The sequence below is a fragment of the Sceloporus occidentalis genome, unplaced genomic scaffold (assembly GCF_023333645.1).
Source record: "Sceloporus occidentalis isolate IW3139 unplaced genomic scaffold, rSceOcc1.0.p SCAF_31, whole genome shotgun sequence".
In the NCBI taxonomy this organism is placed as follows: Eukaryota; Metazoa; Chordata; class Lepidosauria; order Squamata; family Phrynosomatidae; genus Sceloporus; species Sceloporus occidentalis.
The window spans coordinates 2,103,253-2,123,743 of NW_028317011.1; the positions used below are offsets into that span (position 1 = coordinate 2,103,253).

The 20,491-nt window shown below is 40.9% G+C and overlaps 2 protein-coding genes and 5 non-coding genes across 8 annotated transcripts; 2 read left to right on the plus strand and 5 right to left on the minus strand.

The window, feature by feature from the left end:
- Nucleotides 1–1,353: 1,353 nt before the first annotated feature.
- Nucleotides 1,354–7,148, plus strand: CALU (calumenin). Of its 2 annotated transcripts, none has more exons than XM_089487011.1 (6): nt 1,354–1,574; nt 3,436–3,629; nt 4,528–4,694; nt 5,173–5,233; nt 5,674–5,873; nt 7,044–7,148. In XM_089487011.1, the coding sequence occupies exons 1-6, from the start codon at nt 1,354–1,356 to the stop codon at nt 7,146–7,148; spliced, it is 948 nt and encodes a 315-aa protein (XP_089343137.1). The 2 variants fall into 2 exon arrangements, with proteins under 2 accessions (XP_089343137.1, XP_089343138.1); XM_089487012.1 differs by lacking the exon at nt 3,436–3,629 and adding an exon at nt 3,685–3,878.
- A 3,419-nt stretch (nt 7,149–10,567) lies between these two features.
- Nucleotides 10,568–13,651, minus strand: LOC149298717 (violet-sensitive opsin). The gene is made up of 5 exons (XM_089487061.1): nt 13,306–13,651; nt 12,873–13,041; nt 12,245–12,410; nt 10,877–11,116; nt 10,568–10,699 (listed from the first exon to the last, which is right to left on the minus strand). The coding sequence occupies exons 1-5, from the start codon at nt 13,649–13,651 to the stop codon at nt 10,568–10,570; spliced, it is 1,053 nt and encodes a 350-aa protein (XP_089343187.1).
- On the minus strand, nt 11,519–11,590 carry TRNAP-UGG (transfer RNA proline (anticodon UGG)). Its single transcript has one exon. It is a non-coding gene; the product is annotated as a tRNA-Pro (tRNA).
- Nucleotides 11,898–11,969, minus strand: TRNAP-AGG (transfer RNA proline (anticodon AGG)). Its single transcript has one exon. It is a non-coding gene; the product is annotated as a tRNA-Pro (tRNA).
- On the minus strand, nt 12,533–12,606 carry TRNAT-AGU (transfer RNA threonine (anticodon AGU)). Its single transcript has one exon. It is a non-coding gene; the product is annotated as a tRNA-Thr (tRNA).
- Nucleotides 13,652–16,590: 2,939 nt separating the features above from the next.
- On the plus strand, nt 16,591–16,662 carry TRNAP-UGG (transfer RNA proline (anticodon UGG)). The gene has a single exon. It is a non-coding gene; the product is annotated as a tRNA-Pro (tRNA).
- A 213-nt stretch (nt 16,663–16,875) lies between these two features.
- Nucleotides 16,876–16,947, minus strand: TRNAP-UGG (transfer RNA proline (anticodon UGG)). The gene has a single exon. It is a non-coding gene; the product is annotated as a tRNA-Pro (tRNA).
- Between the last annotated feature and the right edge of the window lie 3,544 nt (nt 16,948–20,491).

Here is a 20,491-nt window from a genome sequence, read left to right on the forward strand (position 1 = left end):
GAGGGCTGCACTGCTGAGTATATTGCGCCTACACATGAGTGAGCTGGGCAGCTGGCACCGGGAGGGGAGGTCCCAATGCGTTCCACTTTGGTATCAGGAATAACTCAATTGGCTGTCACCCTCTATAATATTAAAGGGTTTAGAAATACAGAAGAAGAAAAAAGGGAACGGTTTCATTAAATACTATATTATATGGTGTTTAATAATTGATAGGTACGCCCGTTAGAGCTAAACCTCATACACACAACTCGCACCAAAGCCCTTCGTGAACCTCCCGCCAACCAGAAACCGCTTCAGAGCATCCTCGGCCTGGAAATTGCGCGCACACGTGTGGACGTGGCGGTCTCCAACCAACAGACGAGCAGCATCCACCTACGCGACGTCACTCAACCAATCAGCATTCCGCAGCAAGCGATGCCAACAAGCAGAGACCGGGTACCGAGGTGATGTAAGCGCACAGAGCCACGCCCACTCCGACGTCGCGCTGCTTCCGGTGTCGGCGTGTTAGGGGAAGTCGGGCGGAGCCGAGTGGAAACTCAGAGAAAGATAACGGTAAGCAAATTGTGTGTGGATTTTAGTATGCGCTTTAATCTTATGTGTTTTCTGCGCGCACTGGCGGTCAGTGTATGTTTATAGCACTGTTTTATGTTAGTGTAAAGTTCGTTCATAAACTGTATAAACACGTATATGCACAAATATGGATGAAATATTCAAGCACAATAATACATAATATAACCTGGAGCTACAGTATCGCACGCATTGTACATTTCCCGGCACCTCGGTGTGGCCATTCCATTCATATACTTGGTAATACAGTTCTTTGAGTGGCGCTCATGAAGCGATTAGTGGCTTCCGAGTAGAACGCATTTGAGATCACTTTGTGACCTTATATACAATTATATGTATAATTAGGTTTTCCTGATGCTCTTGTTGAGCCATGAGATTTCTACATTGTTACCCCACCCCATTGAACAGTAACACTGTAACACCCATTAAATACCCACTGGAGAGAGTTATGTGTCTCCAGGGGCCACTGATTTTCTCCCTTGAGAATATGACTTCAAGGAAGGAATGCTTCCATTTCCCATGATTTCCTTGTAGGTTGACTGGTTAAATAATAGCAATGCGAGTCGCATTATGAAGTGTTAGTGGAGGTGGAATAATGACTTCATAAACTACCCTTATTATTCTATAACACATTTATTTTCTCTTAACAGCGATATCGAATTAAAATCACGGTGGTTTGATTTCAGATAAAACATGTTAAATGTGACGATGTCATGAGCCACAATGTTCAGCGTGTAACCTTATATAGTTTAACATTTTTTTCCTACAAGGTAACGTAATCAAGAAATGGACATCCGTCAGTTGTTACTGTGCCTCTCTCTGTGGGTGGCTTGTAGTCTGAGCAAGCCCACGGAGAAGAAGGACCGGGTCCACCATGACCCTCAACTAAGCAACAAGGTCCATGATGATTCCCAGAGCTTTGACTATGACCACGATGCCTTTCTGGGAGCTGAGGAAGCCAAATCATTTGACCAGCTGACACCTGAAGAAAGCAAAGAGAGACTGGGGTATGACCTTGGAGAGCCTTTTGATCTGTTTGTGTGTCTGTTTTGTTTAACTCAAGGTTCACTACTTATTACTATGCAGTGAAATATCAATATTATATTCTGTATACCTTTTTTCAGGCTAGTACCCCACTGAGAAACCACATGCTCTAGTTTGCTTGCATTGTAGTTTTGTTCAGAAGACTGCGCATCTCTTAATGAGTTTGCCAAAGTTTTATAATGAGGATCGTCTGCATCGTACCAAGTGTTTGCATAGCTAAATATTGAATGACTATAATAAAAGTGCTGCTAATTTAGTGGTGGGGGTTGCCTTGTAGAAAGTACTTGGTGGAAACTAATCCAATGCAGAGGAATGTTTTGTTTTTTCTTTAATCATGAGAGCAGGTTTTGGCTTCCGTGTGAAAGAAGCGTTTACCAGTAAATATTGTTTACTGCCATCATATACACTTATTTATGTCAGCGGACCGTGCAATGCATTTGTAATGGGAAGCCGATAAATCGGGTTTAACAATTACTGGTATTCAGTGTTTCCTGGGAAGTGTTTGCTATTGTTGAGATCATCTGGGTGGAGATGGTGAGATGATCCATGGGGAAAGAAGGAATGTTGCGAATCAGACTTTCATGAATTTATAGTTGACAGAAAGCAGAAAGGTTACTGTACAGCCTTTCTGCTGCTGCAGAACATCTTGAATTTGTCACTTCTAAAGAGGTTCTATTGCAGCTTTTGAACTAATTTTGCTGGCTATTTTTGTGTGCATCTGTTGCGGTATCTTGCTTGCTGTGACAACACTTCGTCAGGTTTAACACGATTATTATTGATTGGCTGTTTCACTTAAGTTTGAAAATCTGAAATTCCTATCAGGTCCTTTAAACATCAATCTTTACCATCCCTTCACGTCGTCCACCGTCTGCTTTATCTTCTCTGCTCTGTGTAAACATTATCTCTACGCTGTTTTTGCTCTGGTTAATGGTGTGTATTTCTGCATGGCAAAATGTTTAATGCCGCCATCGTACAGAAATGAAACGGCTCTTCAGTTAATTCCTACCAGTCTCTGATTTCTATTCTTTCATTATAGTGAAATATCAAGATATGCAAAAATAAGATATTCCACCCTGATGTAAAGGGGCTCTAACGAAAGGAAAACAGCCCCGTTTTCTATTCTACTTGCTTCTTCTCCACTAACATTGCAACCTGCTCTGATTTTATGGCGTTGCTTTAGTATTGCTATTACATGGAGGTCAGTGAGTTGCGAGATTGTCATCGCAGTAACAAGAATGCACATAGACGCAGGCTTTCTGGTTAATGTTACCTAATGATCTGGTTAGAAATACACTGCTTAAAGTATAACAGACATTTAGTAAAGAAAACAATTGGATACAGCAGAATGTTATGAAGTGTGGTGTCTATCTTCCTTTAGATACGATGTTATATACACTGATAAGTAGTATTGATAGCACCCTTAATAAACGGATGTGTAAGTTTGTGTGTACTTGCCTACGGTGACATATTTCTACATCCTTAAGGAAGCGCACAAGCTTTCCAAGTTCTCTATACAGAAAGCGCCCTGTTGTGCATCATACACATGGTGTGTCAGTTTTTGTGTAGGTTAATTCATGTGCACACACTGAGAAAACAGTGCTTCAGAGTAATCTGTAGTTATATCTGTATATATCTTTTTCACACACGAACATAGAGATCTTGGAAATATATAACATCTATAGTCATTTTTAAGTAATTGCCCTCAACGTACAATAGAGCTTTGCTAACAACTGTCTCATCTGCTGTGCCATCTGTAGATGGTTCCCTTCTAATTTTTTTGCATATTTTGTCTTTCTCTGGCGGGTGTCCATGGTGGCCCCACAGAAAGATTGTTGGTAAGATTGATGCAGACAAGGACGGGCTTGTAACAGTGGAGGAGCTAAGGGATTGGATTAAATTTGCCCAGAAGAGATGGATTTACGAGGACGTAGAACGGCAGTGGAAAGGCCACGACCTCAATGGGGACAACCTGGTGTCCTGGGAGGAATATAAAAATGCCACCTACGGTTACATACTCGGTAGGTGCAAAAACGTCCTTTCCCCATCTTCACGCCTACCGTTTTTTCTTTATAGAATCATTGTAGGTAAGATAGACTTGGATAAGGATGGGTTTGTGACGGATGGGGAGCTAACTGCATGGATCAAGAAGGCTCAGAAGAAGTATGTGTATGACAACGTGGAACGTCAGTGGCACGAGTTTGACATGAACCAGGATGGAGTCGTATCATGGGATGAATACAGAAATGTCACCTATGGCACATACCTGGGTAAGGGAGGAGTCGCCAAGGCCAGCGACGGAAAGAGTACAGCGTCTGGCTGACATGGACCAGTAACTTTACATTTTCTCACAGTGGAAAACTGTGAGAAAAGATTAACTTCGTGGCTGGAATGGGCATGTGTTCATTTTAGGACCAGGCTACACATGTAGTGCACAGTACGATATTTTATAGCTATTTGTGCCCTTGCATGCCTGAATTTCCCTGCTTCTTTATTTTCGGTGAGCCTTATAAGACACTTTTAAGGTCCATAGAAAATGTAAACATTGTGTGTCAGTTTGTGTGTTGATGAATGTAATGTGCACAAACCGAGACAATAGGACACCTTCAGATTAAGTTAAGTCTGTCGAAAAACTGTATCAAAGGCATATAACTGAGTGCTAGAATTATATTTCAGGCCCAAGGAGTCTGTTTTTATGGTTTTATTTTTTATATTTACTAAATAATCATTTGTTTAATTGAGTCATGTTTTTTATTGCTTTGTTAATTTGTTTGAAACTGTGTACCATAAATGTAAACAATATAAGTGAAGCAATATTTTATTGTGTTTTCGATTCTGCTGTTTTTCCAACACATCACCGTTTACAACTCCATTGAAGAACCTAATGACCCAGTAATCACGTTTGCGTTCCTTTATCAGATGATCCTGATCCCGACAACAGCTTTAACTACAACCAGATGATGGTGAGAGATGAGAGGCGTTTTAAAATGGCGGACAAGGATGGTGATCTCATTGCTACAAAAGAGGAATTCACTGCTTTCCTGCACCCGGAGGAGTATGACTACATGAAGGACATTGTGGTTTTGGTATGTTCTTCACACAGGCAATGTCTTGGCCCATACTGGCAAACGCCACACAAACCCTTGACTCTCTTGACACTGAAGAACTACATTCACATCTCATGGGTTAAAGTTGTGCTCAGTTCCACATCTTAAATAGATACAATAGTTAGGGCACACAGCTTTCCTTATGTGTATTGACCAATGCACACCCGTGTCAGACAGCATATGACATGAGAAAAGGACATTATCTGTAATTAGGGTTGAGAGAGTTTTCACAGCACCAAAGAGAACTCCCCCATCCCAAACTTGTCAGTACACCTTTTATTGGGGGTTGTCACTTCAAAGCCAAAAACAGTAGCACAAGTTATGTACATGCATCGTTTTTTATTCTAAATCATCTTAAATTTATTTTGTAAACCTCGAATTGTGTGCATTAATACGCTTAAAATTAGTCTGTTGTTTTTTTTTTGTGTCTCATCTGCTATCTTTGTTCACTGCACAGGAAACCATGGAAGATATTGATAAAAACGGAGATGGAGTCATAGACCTTGATGAGTACATAGGTACATAATACATTGCTCTCTGTACACCTATCCAGTTGTGCTTTGCTGGTGTTGTATTGGACTATCAATGTAATGTTAATAGGTTTTTTGTTTTTGACTTCACGCATGCATGGTACCTATAATTGTAGACTTTGTGGTTTATCAGCAATTGTTCTTGCTTCTGCAAAGGGCTTGGCATGTTGCTTCAAGTAGATTGGTTCAACTAATTGGTTTCCCTTTTTCAATGCAGTGTAAATCATTTATGCCTGGCATAGTTATTCTAAAAATCCTTACAGTCTTAGTTTGCTGAATAGCCCACACAACAAAACCATTGGTCCCATCACAATTTGCTTGGGGTCTTCATAAGCAGTGTAATGTTGTACTAATATTATTTTTTTGTAACACAAGGGCTACCTCCCTGCATTTATACAGCATTAATAGCTATTATTCTGTGTCCACAGGTGATATGTATAACCATGATGGTGATGCAGATGAGCCAGAGTGGGTGAAAACTGAGAGAGAACAGTTTGTGGAATTCAGAGACAAGAATCGTGATGGCAAAATGGACAAAGAGGAGACCAAGGACTGGATATTACCCTCTGACTACGACCATGCAGAGGCTGAGGCTCGCCATCTTGTATATGAGTCTGACCAAAACAAGGTAAACATACAGAGAAACTGGAAAAGGGAGCTTGTTTGTAATCATGCTTCAGATATTATTTGGTAGACAAACCCACACCTGTACTTTGGTCCTCATCCCCTGGTTTATCTTCCTTGGTGAGAGGGCTTCTTTGGAGAGCCAGAATAGTTTGGGTTACAGAGATGTTTAACAACACCTAGATATTTGTATTTAAATTATGAAAACTATAAAAAGAACATTTAATCACAAATAGTGTAATTCCCAATCTTTCCTTACATTGCTGTGATGCACTGTAATCCTGGACCAGTTCTGACTTCTAACAGAAGTACTGTCTGGTCCTTTACATAATGTCTGGTCCATTATCAAAGGGTACAAAATCATACAGAGCTGATGCAGTTATTCAGCAAGTATTGCAATTTTGTGTTTCTCTGTTGAATATATTAACGAGCATAAAAACTGTGTAAGGCAGATAAAATGTGTTCTCTTTCCAAAAAATTTATATTTTAATACATGTTGAGTGCCACCTCCCGTGGACATTTCATAATCGCATTGTTTAACACCGTTTATCAGCCTGTGTTTTTATCAATTTTGCATTTAGTTTTTTTATTTTAGGTTAAATAGGTATTTTACTTATGAAAATTGGTTGTTGTAATCCCCTCAGATTGTGTAGTTCATTTTAGACAAAACCTCTGTTTATTGGTTATGATGGTTTCTTTCACTTTAGTTTATTCACTAAAGGGAGAGTTGTCAGGGGAGTTTGCATGAGAGCCGTGGTTGTATTTCTCTCACTTCCCCGTTCATTATGAATGGCAAACATTGACAAGTTTCAGTGCTGACCCTGTATAATATATAATCCAATGGGTGAGGAGATTTTTGCCGTAATCTCACTGATTTATCTATACATTATATAGGGCCAGGCAAGCTCTTCCTGCAATAGATGCTTACTAGGGTATACTGATACAACTCTCTTGCAAGCTCCACTTCCAGCTCTCCCTTTAGTGAATAGACCTGCGTGGGTTCTTTGGAATTTTTCTGATAAGTGGGAATTAAGAAAGCATGATGGTTTAGAGTAATTGGAGTACAGATGCTTGGAACCCTGCTCCATTTAATACTGCTGTAGTCCACTTCATATTTTTGTAATTATCTGTGCAGTGTCTTATTTGCTGACAGCGCATTTTCTTTTCTTACCAGGACGGGAAGCTGTCACGGGAAGAAATAGTTGATAAATATGATTTATTTGTGGGCAGCCAAGCTACAGACTTCGGGGAAGCTCTTGTCAGACACGATGAATTCTAAGTGACACAGCCATTGCCACATCCCCCCTCTCCTTCACATGGACGAGTGGATGAAACAGCAATTTAATCGAGAACAAAAGTAATTTATTCTAAATGGACGTTACAGTCTAAGAGACAACAGAGGAAATGCAGACAATTTTCTGAATTCCCCGGGTGTGATATTTTGCAAGCATTTTTTTTTTTCTAGGATCCTGGCTGCCATGGCATCACCTCGGTCGTGTCCTTTTCACTAAAATGGTTAGAGATCGTATAAGATGGCATGCACTTTACTGTGCTAGTATTAATGTCATAATGCCGGTGGTGACTTCACTGGTCAACAAAACCGAGGTTCACATAAATGCAGTGGATCCTCGGTCTTCCTCGTGTCCCATGTTCACGGTGCAACGTTGGTGTGCCTCGGTTGTGCTTTTGAGAAAAGTACCCAATTTGCTTTTAAAGGAAACAAACCTTATTGGATGCTTGTGTGCATTTAAGTGATAATGTCTCAGAAATGTATTTGCGTGAGCCCATCTGTTTGCCTTATCTGTGAGCCTCCGTGTATAACTAGACTGGGAGAATCCGGTTGGCCATTTTTCTTGGTGTATTCCAGATAATTTGCTGCCTATTTCTACATTTAGTATTTTATTTTTAGTATGTAATTTGCAGTTTAAACATTTATTAGTATCACAGCAGTTCACTATTGGTCACCTAGTTCATTTCATCTTTACAAACCCATGTTTGTGTCAGAGTTTGTGTGTAAATACATCCTACTGTGGAGGAGCTGAGTGAATAGAGGGTTTTTGTTTTATTTCCAAACTTGTTTATGCCATATCAGTCCCTGTTTGCTGAATAATAGCACAAGTATAATATAAATTGCTTTTACGTTCAAAGTTTCAGAAACCAGAAATTCCCATAGTTATTTGTAATCTGTTCTTAATCATATGCATTTATTCATTGAGTCTTCTGTTTTTAATGAATCTTCCAGGTTTTTGAAGCAGATAGTTTAATGGTGATTGTGGAGATGGGTGTCGATGTTTCGATCAAGTATTGTGTATCGTATGTGAGGATGAGGGAAATACACTGTATACACTACAGCTTCTTAATACCTCTTTTAATGTTCTCATGCAGCCTTTAACATTTCAAACATTTCATGTGATTGCCTTCTGGGCCCAACCTGTTGAAGCCAATCAGCTGTGAAGAACCGACCTACAACATTTACAAGTGGTTCCATTCATGGAAGTTCTCAATTCTCAATTTTTTCGTTTTTAACATACTCTACACCTCTCACTGAATAAGTTCTTCTGAGTCAACTGAGAATCTTATTAATTACCAGTTACTGCTGTATCCAGGTGGAGGGGGCACTAAATCATTTGAAAACAGTATTGATATTTCATCCTGTGCCCCAAGTAGCTGTTTTTCCATTTTAAATGAGGCAACAATAGCTTGAAGCTGTCATATGTCAGTTCTATACAATAAAAACTAACTTGTATATGCAGGTTACAGATGCATTAGTATTTGTAATATACTTCTTGTGTATATCACCGGGAGCAGCCACCTTATCTCAGTTCACAGGACTTGAATCTGTTTCCTTTTGCTGAAGTTTCAAGTAGGAACGCTGAGGGTAGGAGGAGAGGAAAGGAAAGCACATCAGGGCAGTAAACAAATATCCTTTTGACGCCGATCCCTTTTAACTTAAACCAGTCCGGTGATTATAAAAACAATAAGCCCAACACATAGCTTGTTTTTAATCGGGGAAAGTGGTCATGCTATACGCTGCTGTAACCGCATTTCAGCTGATTGTGGAACTTTATATTGCCTTATTAGTTGTAAAGTCTTTTGAAAGTTTCCGCTGTACTTTTTTCGTGGACCTACATATTTGTAAGCTCAAAAATCTCAATGTGTGCAGTCTTTAAGTTTGGTACATCTTATTTAGATTAAAAAATGATGTAACACAGATTGGCACATTTGTCCATAAATTCAAGTTGTGTAAGGTATTGAACTCATCCAAATGTCTCTAATGCATGAATCTGGTAAAAAAAAATGTATTATTATTATTATTAAAGTTAGATATTAATACGTGTAACAATTAAGAGGTAGATCATATTGGTTACATTAAAGTGCCACGTGCCCATCCATGTCTGTATCCAAAATCAAATGCCCTTCTCACTGTAGGATGTCCATTCACCAAATTCTCATTTAAAATACTTTATAGTTTTACTAAAAGTTCCTCTTCGTATTCAAATTCCATGTAACACATTTTTTAAACACTACTTGTTTTGTATAATAATGCGTCTTGGTGCGCACCCAATAAAATGTTTAATAACAATGGCTTTGTTTTATTTTCACTCAATGAGGAAGTTATTTTTGGTAATGTATTTAAGAAATATGTTTTCACTGCTTGATGTGTCCTGATCATGTCTCTTCTGCCATTTCATATCTATTAAAGCATTCTAGTCAATGCAGTACAAGCTATAAGAATGCAACATGTCTGCTAGAAGTGTACATATAAATGCTTCCAGGTTTTACTAGAGTAAGAGTTGAAACAAATCTTTTTCTAAGTACCAGTAACTTCAGAAACCCTCCACGATTCAGCATTAAGCTGATCCCATCTTGTTTACAGCAGAAAGCAGAGAGCAAGGAAATTGCATGGCTCTGTTGAACCTCAACTTGCGTTTATTTACAAAAGGTGACACTCTGCTATCATTCATTTAATTGGATATGATGGCAAGAGTCTTCATCAGCTGAGCTTCCCACTTTTAAGTGCTCTTCTTTTATTAGTTGTGGGGTTCAAAATGATATTAAGACAGAATATTAGTTTTAATTACCCAGAAAAGGTAATACCAATCACTTTAAGTTGGTTTGATTGTTGCAAGTGTAGTTTTCCATCTAGGTATATATTGCCCGATGCCTAATGTTTTCCATAAATTATGGACCCATTCTACACTGAAATACCCATATAGTATTAATATGAAATAAGGGACAATTTATTGATACAGCTTGTAATGTGCAAAGAGGAATTACTTTGGAGATTTTATTACACATGTATATAAATATATACATATACTGTCGACGCCAAATGGGAGCGATTTGAAGGATCTTCTCACCTGAGCACAGAATATATACCCTGGGTGGGGCTGAGTTTAACAAAGTTTGGCATAACCTTCTATTCTGTGCTCTTCTTTAATAAGAAGTGGTATTCTCTTCCAATGCAGCTCTTGTAATGATAAACGATACATTGGTTTGGGTTATTAAAACAATGCTATTCACTTGTGTGATGAAAGCTTAAAACCGATAAATTGATCAAAGTTGTCCAGTGTCTGCAGAATTCTACCTTCCAGATGTCCAGTATAATCCAACAGAGTATCCTCAAACAACAGGGTCACTATAGGCATATTATGAATCCTGGAGGTAAGGAGAAACCAATCGTTGAAGGTGTCATTTTTAGGTGGTTGGTGACGGGCTGACCTGGTTTGTGGACACTGTGGATACTTCAGTTTTTTGACTGGAGCTTGATAACGATGAATCGTCTGTCATGGGTCTCCCACACACAGTCTCCATGATGCATGCCCGAAACTGGTAAAAAGAAGTGAGAGCTCAGTAAGTGGATGGTGCAGTGAGCATGTTGTCTTAAGACAGCTCATACATTTTTGATGTCACGTTAATACATATGCTGTGTGGCCAGTGCCCTATGGCTGCTCCTAATATCTAAAGGCTGTAAATCTGTAAATGTTTGTCAAAAAGGCAATTCACCTGTTTGTTCATGAAGGAATAAATAATGGGATTGTAGACACAAGAGCTCTTAGAGAAGAAAGCAGGAATGGTGACAAGACGGAGGTCTAGACCATGGTTGCGGTTGGTCACCATGTACATGGCCATTGCAGCATAAGGGACATAACACAGACAGAATGACCCGATCATAACAATGACCATGCGGGACACTTCCCGCTCTGCCTTCTGGGTGCTGGCAGATTCCTGCTGCTGTGCTGCCACCTGCAAACAATATCACAAAATAAGAGCAATGAATGTTTACGCTGAGAAATAAAAGAGCAATGCTGTATTGGTTAGAACTTGTAGTGTAGGGACCAGGTCCAGAAGAAGTGTCACATGTTAATCAGTACACATGAGACTCGTGTGATTGTTGCCCTGTGCCAGCCTGCCATTGGGCAGCTAAAAAGCATTTAGTAAACATAAATTGGAAAATTACATCTCTCCTATGGCTTTCTGTAGTGCATATAATGGGGGGATTTCTTAAATTGAGAAAATTTGCATGACAAATGCTGCTAGAAGAAACATTTTGGTAATTTCCAGCATGTATTGAAGATAGTGAGTGTGGCTTATTTTAAACTCTTTTCTGGCAATGATCTGTTTTGTTTAACCTGTATGGAAAAAGTTGGGCTCGTCCGGGATTTGAACCCGGGACCTCTCGCACCCAAAGCGAGAATCATACCCCTAGACCAACGAGCCACTTGTAAAGGCTGCTTGGGAAAACATGTTCAATGAGTTGCTGAACAATTGCCCCTATATCATATAACTGTATATACATTTATGTTACACGTTACATACATTTATGGACGATTAGATGTATTTACTGTACAATCAAAGAGTTAGTTATACAGGAGTTATAACAGAATCAACTAAATAAATGCACTGGGTGAGAAGATACCTTCATCTACACAAAATACAACTGCCAGATGCTTTTCTCTGCTCTTGACTGATCGCCCACATTTTGCTGCGATGTTCTTATGCTAACATTTATTTTCGTGAAAAATCAGGGCTCGTCCGGGATTTGAACCCGGGACCTCTCGCACCCTAAGCGAGAATCATACCCCTAGACCAACGAGCCATATATACCCAGCTCACCAGATCACATTTTGTAATGTGCTCTGCACGGATTCCCCTCGAATTTGGCATTTGTCAAAACAGAATTATTCTGTGATTTCTGAACAATAGGTCACTTTCATGGCATACAGGCAGTGTGTGTGTGAATATGACCTGAAATTCTATTCCCTGGCTAGCTAAAAGATCTGGAAGAAAAAATGCTCCTAGACATTTTCTTCCCTTTACATTAATTCTCCTCAGCCTTCATTAATTAAATGTGTTGGGGTTCCAGTAACTTACCGCCCGCAGCGCCCCCAGAAGCTGAGCATATGAGAAGCAGATCAAAGACAGGGGCATGAGGAAGCAGAAAATGAATATGAACCAAGTGTAATATTCACTGCGATACTTGGTGCCCACAGTGTACCAGTCCGGACCGCAGGAGCACTGCAAGCCTTCCGGGATGTACCTGGTGGGAGAAAAATATTTATTGGGGTTAGGGGAGCCTGAAAAGAAGATTATGGTTTAAATTATGAGAAACGAGTAAAATAAAAGTTATATCCCCATGTTATTGCGGGAAAAACGGAACGCAGGCACTGCTGAGATTCGAACTCAGGATCTCCTGTTTACTAGACAGGCGCTTTAACCAACTAAGCCACAGCGCCCTGCGTGTGGAATCTGCTTCTCGCAGATGTGGTGTGTGCTCCCTGCAACTGTGTGTTAACGCGCTCTGCCCAAACAAGTGTTTGTGTGAAAATATATCACTGAAAACAAGCAGAAAAGACTAACGGACAGGAAATTCAACATGTGAACAGCAGAGGAGGGTTAGCAATTGTTTGCTGGGCTGTACAAATTACAGTTTGTTTGCCTTTATTGTTCTTGCAGTTCCTTATGTAACCACCAAGTTGTACAGTGCATTGACCCAAATTACCTGCTCCAGCCAAAGAATGGAGGAAGGGCCACTCCAAACCCAATAATCCAAGTGGTGAACACCACAGTCAAAGCATGTTTAGAGCTGAAATTGAAACTGCCCACTGGTTTGCAGATAACAATGTATCTTTCGAAAGCTAAGAACGCCAAGGACCAGCCGATAACCAAACCTGAGGAGTAAACAAAGAAAAAGAACAAACATATGATTTTCTAGGTGCTGCTTCACCAAATGTACATATGTAGGAAAACTCAGACATGTCAGTTCTTGGAATAGCTTTGGGTTTTTTCCCAAATGTGCAGCTATCAAAAAATATTGTATGAGGTAAAAATATATATATATATTTTAAAAACTTTTAAACCCTGAAGCAGTATTTTTCAATGCGGAACAGTAAATGTAAATCTGTATTCCAATAAGGCATAAGAACAGAACTTACCTGTAAGAGAGCCCACAAACCCTTCCAGGGCACACACAGTCTTTCCAAATATGAAATAACCTTGAGAGCTGGACACAAAAACTGTGAATATGGAAAACACACACATGATGAACCCAGCCAAAGCAATATTTACCAGTACATAATTCAGTGGTTGTCGTAGCTTCTTGTATTTAACTGTCACCACAAGCACAATGGTATTCAGTGGTGTGCCAACTATTAACACAATGCCCATAAAGACTGTCTGAAGGTAAAATGCCCACTTCGGGGCTACGTGATATTGAGGCCCATCCCATGGACCCACACTGGATATATTTTTAAAGAGGTAAAATTCTTCCTCTTCCAACATCCCACCCCCTCTCTGGACAAAATGCTATCCCCGGTTAGCCTTTCTGGACCATTATATAGGACCACTGCTCAAAGCAATCCTTTTAATAGCTCATTGGGATCAGACAATAATCTTGTTCAGATTAAATGCTCAGACCAACCCTCCAGTTATGTTCTTAGTGCAAAGAACTTGTAAATGCAGATAATGTTACCACCACAGCCAATACATTATATTTCTTATACATACTTATAAATTCCTACACGCCACTAAACGCCCACATAATATCTCCTTTGCTTATTCCTTCATAGTATTATTATTATTATTATTATCGATACAACCCCCACAATACCTCTCACCCTTTCTCTATGCCTTATGTTTGTCACCCCATTTCCCTCTAGATTGTAAGCTTGCGAGCAGGGCTCTCTCCACCAAATGTATCCGTTTGTCTTAGTCTGTCAATTCTTGTCTTGTCATATCCCTTGAATTTATGTATTGTATTAAGCGCTGCGTAAACTGTTGGCGCTATATAAATAAAGGATAATAATAATAATAATAAATGATGCCTTTGTATTTAGGAATATCAACTGCCATCAAATACCAAGGGCGACTGACTGAGGAATCAAGATCGTGGGTTGAATAAGTAGTTAAAGCATTTTACTGGCATGAACCGAACCATAATTATTTCATAAAATGAAACTTGGTGAGACCTGGCTAGAAATGAAGGATTAATATAAAATGTGAATTTCATCTTATGAGTAAGCACCAACATGAGCGTGAAACATGTTAAGCTGTATCTGACCTGTATTCTCCTTATTCCTGTAAGCATGATTTTACCTTATTAAGTATCTGAAGCAAAACAAGTGCTGAGTTCTTCACTTTGACTTTGGTTGGTGCCATCTTGAAGACATCCTATTAACTCCTAGCACCCTGTTGAACTGACACAGGCTACAGAATTAACTTTTTCCAGCACCCTCAACTAGACTGTTCACCATAGGAGCAATTGCAATATTCTGTTGTTTTGTACTAGAATGAATGTCTAAACATACACCCATAGTATTACTCTTTGGGGCCTGCGAAGTTAAGCTCTTTTAAAAGTTGAATTTTGGAGGTTACTGGAAGTTTAATTTAGCCTCAGAACTACACTATATGGACAAAAGTATCGGGACACCCCTCTTAATTATTGAATGCCACAGGAGTATGGATTCAAGCAGGGCCGGCCCTACAATGGAGCCGACTGGGGCAATTGCCCCAGGCGGCACTTCAGAAGGGGCGGCACTTTGCCGCCCCAAGCGTTTTTTTTTTGTTTTTTTTTAAGCGGAGGAGAGAGAGAGGGGCACCGAGTGGTTTTCGCTTACCCGCTCGGCGCCCCTCTCTCTCTCCTCTGCGGCGAGTTTCCCTGCTCGGTCTCGGTGCCGGCTTGTAATGCAGAGCGCCGGAAGTGACGTGAATTTCCGGCGCTCAGCATTACAAGCCGGCACCGTGGCAGCACAGGGAGACTCGCCGCAGGACTGTTTAAGGGTAAGTACCAGTGGGGGGGGGGCCTTTCAGATAATGCCGCCCCCCCCGGCGTCGGCGGGGGGCGGCATTTTAAACTTCGCCCCAGGCGGCGTTAAGTCTTCGGCCGGCCCTGGATTCAAGCACCTAGCCATGCAATCTGCATTTGCAAACATTTGTGAAAAAAATGGGTCCGAACAGCTCATAGATTTCAAGCGCGGTACTGTGATGGGATGCCGCCTTTGCAATAAGTCAGTTCATGAAATTCCATCCCTGCTAGATATTTCATGGTCAACTGTAAGTGGTACTATTGGAAAGTGGAAGCGTTTATGAACAGCAGCAACTCAGCCATGAAGTGTAAGACCATGTAAAGTCACAGAGCAGGCTCATCGAGTGCTCAGGCACATGCTGAGTAAAAGTCGCCAACGGTCTGCTGATTCCATAGCGGAAAAGTTTCAAACTTCCACTGGCATTTATATCAGCACAAAAACTGTGCATCGGGAGCTTCATGGAATGGGTTTCCATGGATGAGCAGCTGCATGCAAGCCTCACATCACCAAGTACAATGCCAAGTGTGGAATTGAGTGGTGTAAAGCACGCCGCCACTGGACTCTGGAGCAGTGGAAATGTGTTCTGGGGAGTGATGAATTGCGCTTCACTGTTTGGCAGTGTGATGGGTGAGTCTGGGTTTGGAAGATGCCAGGAGAACATTACCTGTCTGACTGCATTATGCCAGCTGTAAAGTTTGGTGGAGGAGAGACAGTGATATGGGGCTGTTTGTAATGGGTTGGGCCTCTTACTTCCAATGATGGGAAATCTTAATGCTTCAGCATACCGATACATTTCGGACAATGCTATGCTTCCAACTTTGGGGAAGACCCTTTACTATTCCAGCATGACTGTGCCCCAGTGCACATAGGAAGGTCCATAAAGAGTTTAGTGTGGAAGAACTTGACCGGCCGCACCGAGCCCTGACCTCAACCTCATTGAACATCTTTGTAATGAACTGGTATGGAGATTGCTAGCTAGGCCTTCTCGTCCAACATCAGTGCCTGACCTCACAAATACAATGCAATGTCATAAAAGTCCCTGTTGGTGTAATGTCAGGTGTCTCAATACATTTGTCCATATAGTGTAGCTCAGTCTTAAAGTTTCTCAAGATTTATTGAGGACAATTATTTTAGTTGGAGCCATTGCAATTTTTCTGCAGAAACCCTAACAAAGCCTTGCTTTACATAACATTAAAGGTGTGCACTGCAAATCAGATCATGTTTCCTTATGTAATCCTAATTCAGTAGAAAGGATGGCATTAAACACGAAAACTAACAATGTGGATCCTCCCTATAACGCGTCAAATCAACAATATATAATCGAGCTTTTGCCACTTACACAAAGTGTGTGTATATCAATGTGTATTACACTACACATAGAGAGCTCCTTTCGCATAGAGAGAGTATTTCATAGCTGGCTCGTTGGTCTAGGGGTATGATTCTCGCTTTGGGTGCGAGAGGTCCCGGGTTCAAATCCCGGACGAGCCCGATTTTTTAATCCGAAATATTATTATCAATGAAATTCGTACACATAAAATAAAGCTCATGAGTTGCCTTCCTCAGTAACGCTATAATGCCCAATTTTCTGTTTGTGCTAAATAAGTGCCAATTCTGAATATACTGCTTGGGTCCAATCTAAGGAAATAGCTTTACTAAATAAATTTGCTAACACTAAAGCGGCATAATTGCTAAATAAAAGGAGGGCTCGTCCGGGATTTGAACCCGGGACCTCTCGCACCCAAAGCGAGAATCATACCCCTAGACCAACGAGCCCCACATGTGAGCTGGCTGATCAGCACTGTCCAAGATTTAAAACACCTCACTCCTGGTGTGTAGATGTGGACTGAAAGGATTTTGCCCCTGCTTGATGTATGTTAAAGCTCCAGCACAATCAAAGACTGCGCATCATAGGAGTTGTAATTCAATAATAGTAGCAAATGTACATTTTTGGCTACCCTCTCAGCAGTTATACTTGTGTTGTTCTGACGGGATTACAGGAGGCTGTAAGAATAAGGAGGATGAAGCGATGATGATGTTTGTGTTTATTTTTTTCTCCTTTAACCAACATGCCCTAGATTTACTGTCTGTTAAGATGATTAGGGAGTACTTTGATTCTTTTAATGTTGATCTACACAAGAGGATGATCCTGAAATCAACAGTAATCCAATTATCCCTAATTGCCACATCTTATCCACCCTTTAAGAAACATCTCAGAACTCTGATGAACGCTCACATAGCCAGGATCGAAATACTTTAAAGACAAAGACATAGCATTGGATTCAACATATTTTAGTTCTACGAGTGGTTATTAGTGTCCTCCTTAAAAGGTTAATCCGCCTACCACTGCGGGGGAAGAAATGTTGATTTCCTAATACTATATATAAAATACAAGGTATCATCACTGAACTAGGTGTTTGTAAGATATTTATATACACTATATGACCAAACGTATGTTAACATCTGACAATCACACCTATATGAGCTTGTTGGAAATTCCAAAAACATGGGTATTAATTTGGTGTAACACTCCTATCCTTTTGCAGCTAGAACAACTTCCAGTAGATCATTTGTGAGGTCAGGCACTGATGTTGGATGAGAAGGCCTGGCTCACAATCTCTGTTCTAGCTAATCCCAAAGGTGTTCAATAGGGTTGAGGTCAGGGCTCTGTGCAGGCCAGTCACGTTCTTGCACCCCAAACTCATCCAACCATGTCTTTATGGACCCTGTTTTGTGCACTGGGGCACAGTCATGCTGGAGTCTAGCCCAAACCGTGGATAACAGGACCATTATCCCTCCTCCATCAATTTTTACAGTAGGCACTATACATAGGTAGTGTTCTCCTGGCATCCACCAAACCCAGATTCACCCACAAGACCAGATAGTGAAGTGTGAGTCATCACTCTAAAGTGCAGCCCATGCTTAGGAACTCTGTCATGAGTGACACTACAGTGGACAACTGATTTATTACACACTACACGCTTCAGCACTCAGCACCTCCACTCTGTAAGTGTGTATGATCTATCGCTTTGTGGCTGGGCTGTTTCTCCTAGATGCTTACACTTCACAATAAGAGCACCATATAGTAGACCATGGCTGATCTAGTAGGGCAAACATTTTACAAACTGACTTGTGGCAAAGGTGACAGTGTCACATTTAAAGTAATTGATCTCTTCAGTATGATCCATTCTTCTGCAAATGTTTGTCTATGGAGATGGAATGCCTATGTGCTTGATTTTATACACCTGTTAGCTATGGGTGTGGCTGAAACACCTAAACTCAATCATTAGGGGTGTCCACATACTTTTGATCATAAAGAGTATTTCAGATCAGTACCCTGATTTCACTTGCATTATGGAGGAACATGCCTTGTGAACCTTTCCTGACAAAAGGGCTCAATTAAAAAACAGCCCAGTTCCCAAATTGTATTTCAAATTTAATGCACGTTGGAGCCCAGTTTGAATGGTCTCCTATGCATTTTGTTGCATGCAAAATGGAATATGCATTCTTTAGCTACTAAATTAGAGAGTCCTGATCCCACTGAAACCAGCCAGCATTAGTATGAAAACTATTTGTACATACTATGTAACACTCCCACTGAAGTCACAGTCAATCGGTAGAATGGGACAGCAAACAGTACACTACTATTTCTACTGATTTGGCTTGTTACCACTACTAAAAGAGAGATGGGTTGTAAGCAGCATGGTAGTAATGTACAAAGTTATGCAACGGCAAAGTTGTGGAATATATTCAAGAAGTGTCTTTTTTTATAAAATACTATTAGAAAAGACCTCTCTTCCTTACAACTCCCTCCTACACCACTCAACACCACTCTCTCCACTCCTACTATACTAACTGCCTTTTCCCCTACAACCGAAGAAGAGATTAGCCACTCTTCTTTCTTCCTCTCACTCAACAACCTGTCCCCTCGACCCCATCCCTTCACACCTCACTAAGTCTCTATATCCATCCCTTGGTCCATCACTTACCCACCTATTTAATCTTTCTCTATCATCTGGAACTGTACCATCTGCCTTCAAGCATGCACTAATCACACCAATTCTAAAGAATCCTTCCTCAGATCCCGTCTGTTTGACTAACTACCGCCCTATCTCTCTGCTTCCTTTTATCTCTAAGCTGCTTGAACGGATTGTGTACAACCGCCTCATTAACTTCCTCTCCTCTAATTCCCTCCTTGACCCTCTACAGTCTGGTTTCAAACCCCTTCACTCTACTGAAACAGCTCTAACAAAAGTCTCCAATGACTTGCTCTCTGCCAAAGCAAAAGGTCACTACTCTATTCTAATTCTACTGGATCTCTCTGCTGCTTTCGATACTGTTGATCACCACCTTCTTCTAGACTCACTTGCTTCTATAGGCATTCGAGATACAGCTCTCTCCTGGATCTCCTCATATCTGTCTAACCGTTCCTTCTCTGTCAGCTTCTCTGGCAAGACATCATCACCCCTTCCACTTTCGGTTGGTGTCCCCCAAGGTTCAGTCCTTGGCCCTCTGCTGTTCTCTCTTTATACTTCCTCTCTTGGCAAACTAATCAACTCATTTGGCCTCCAGTATCACCTATATGCAGATGATACCCAAATCTACCTGTCTTCTCCTGATCTCTCTCCATCTCTCCTGTCCCGTATTACCAATTGCTTGTCTGCTATTTCTTCATGGATGTCACAACACTACCTGAAACTTAATCTTTCTAAAACTGAACTCATTATCTTCCCTCCCTCCATCTCCACTCCACTACCTGAATTCTCTATCACCATTACCAACACGACTATCTCTCCTACTAACCAGGCCCGATGCCTTGGGGTCATCCTTGACTCAAACCTCTCCTTCATCCCTCACATTCAGTCCCTCGCCAAATCCTGCCGCTTGCACCTAAAAAACATCTCTCGTATCCGCCCATTCCTCACCCAAGAATCCACAAAAACCCTGGTTCATTCCCTTATCATTTCCCATCTTGACTACTCCAACACTCTTCTGGTTGGCACTCCACTGTCTCGACTCTCTCCTCTACAGTCTATCCTAAATGCCGCTGCTAGGCTCATCTTCCTTGCACGTCGCTCCTCTTCTGCTTCCCCCCTCTGTGAAACCCTCCACTGGCTCCCAATTACCTTTAGAATTAAATTTAAGATCCTGGTACTGACATATAAGGCCATCCATAATACTGCTCCTCCGTACATTTCTGACCTCATTAGGAAATACTCTCCTACTCGATCCCTACATTCCTCCCATGGGCTAAGGCTCTCCTCCTCACTCATCACCTCTTCCTTTTCCCGTCTACAAGATTTCACTCGAGCTGCCCCAT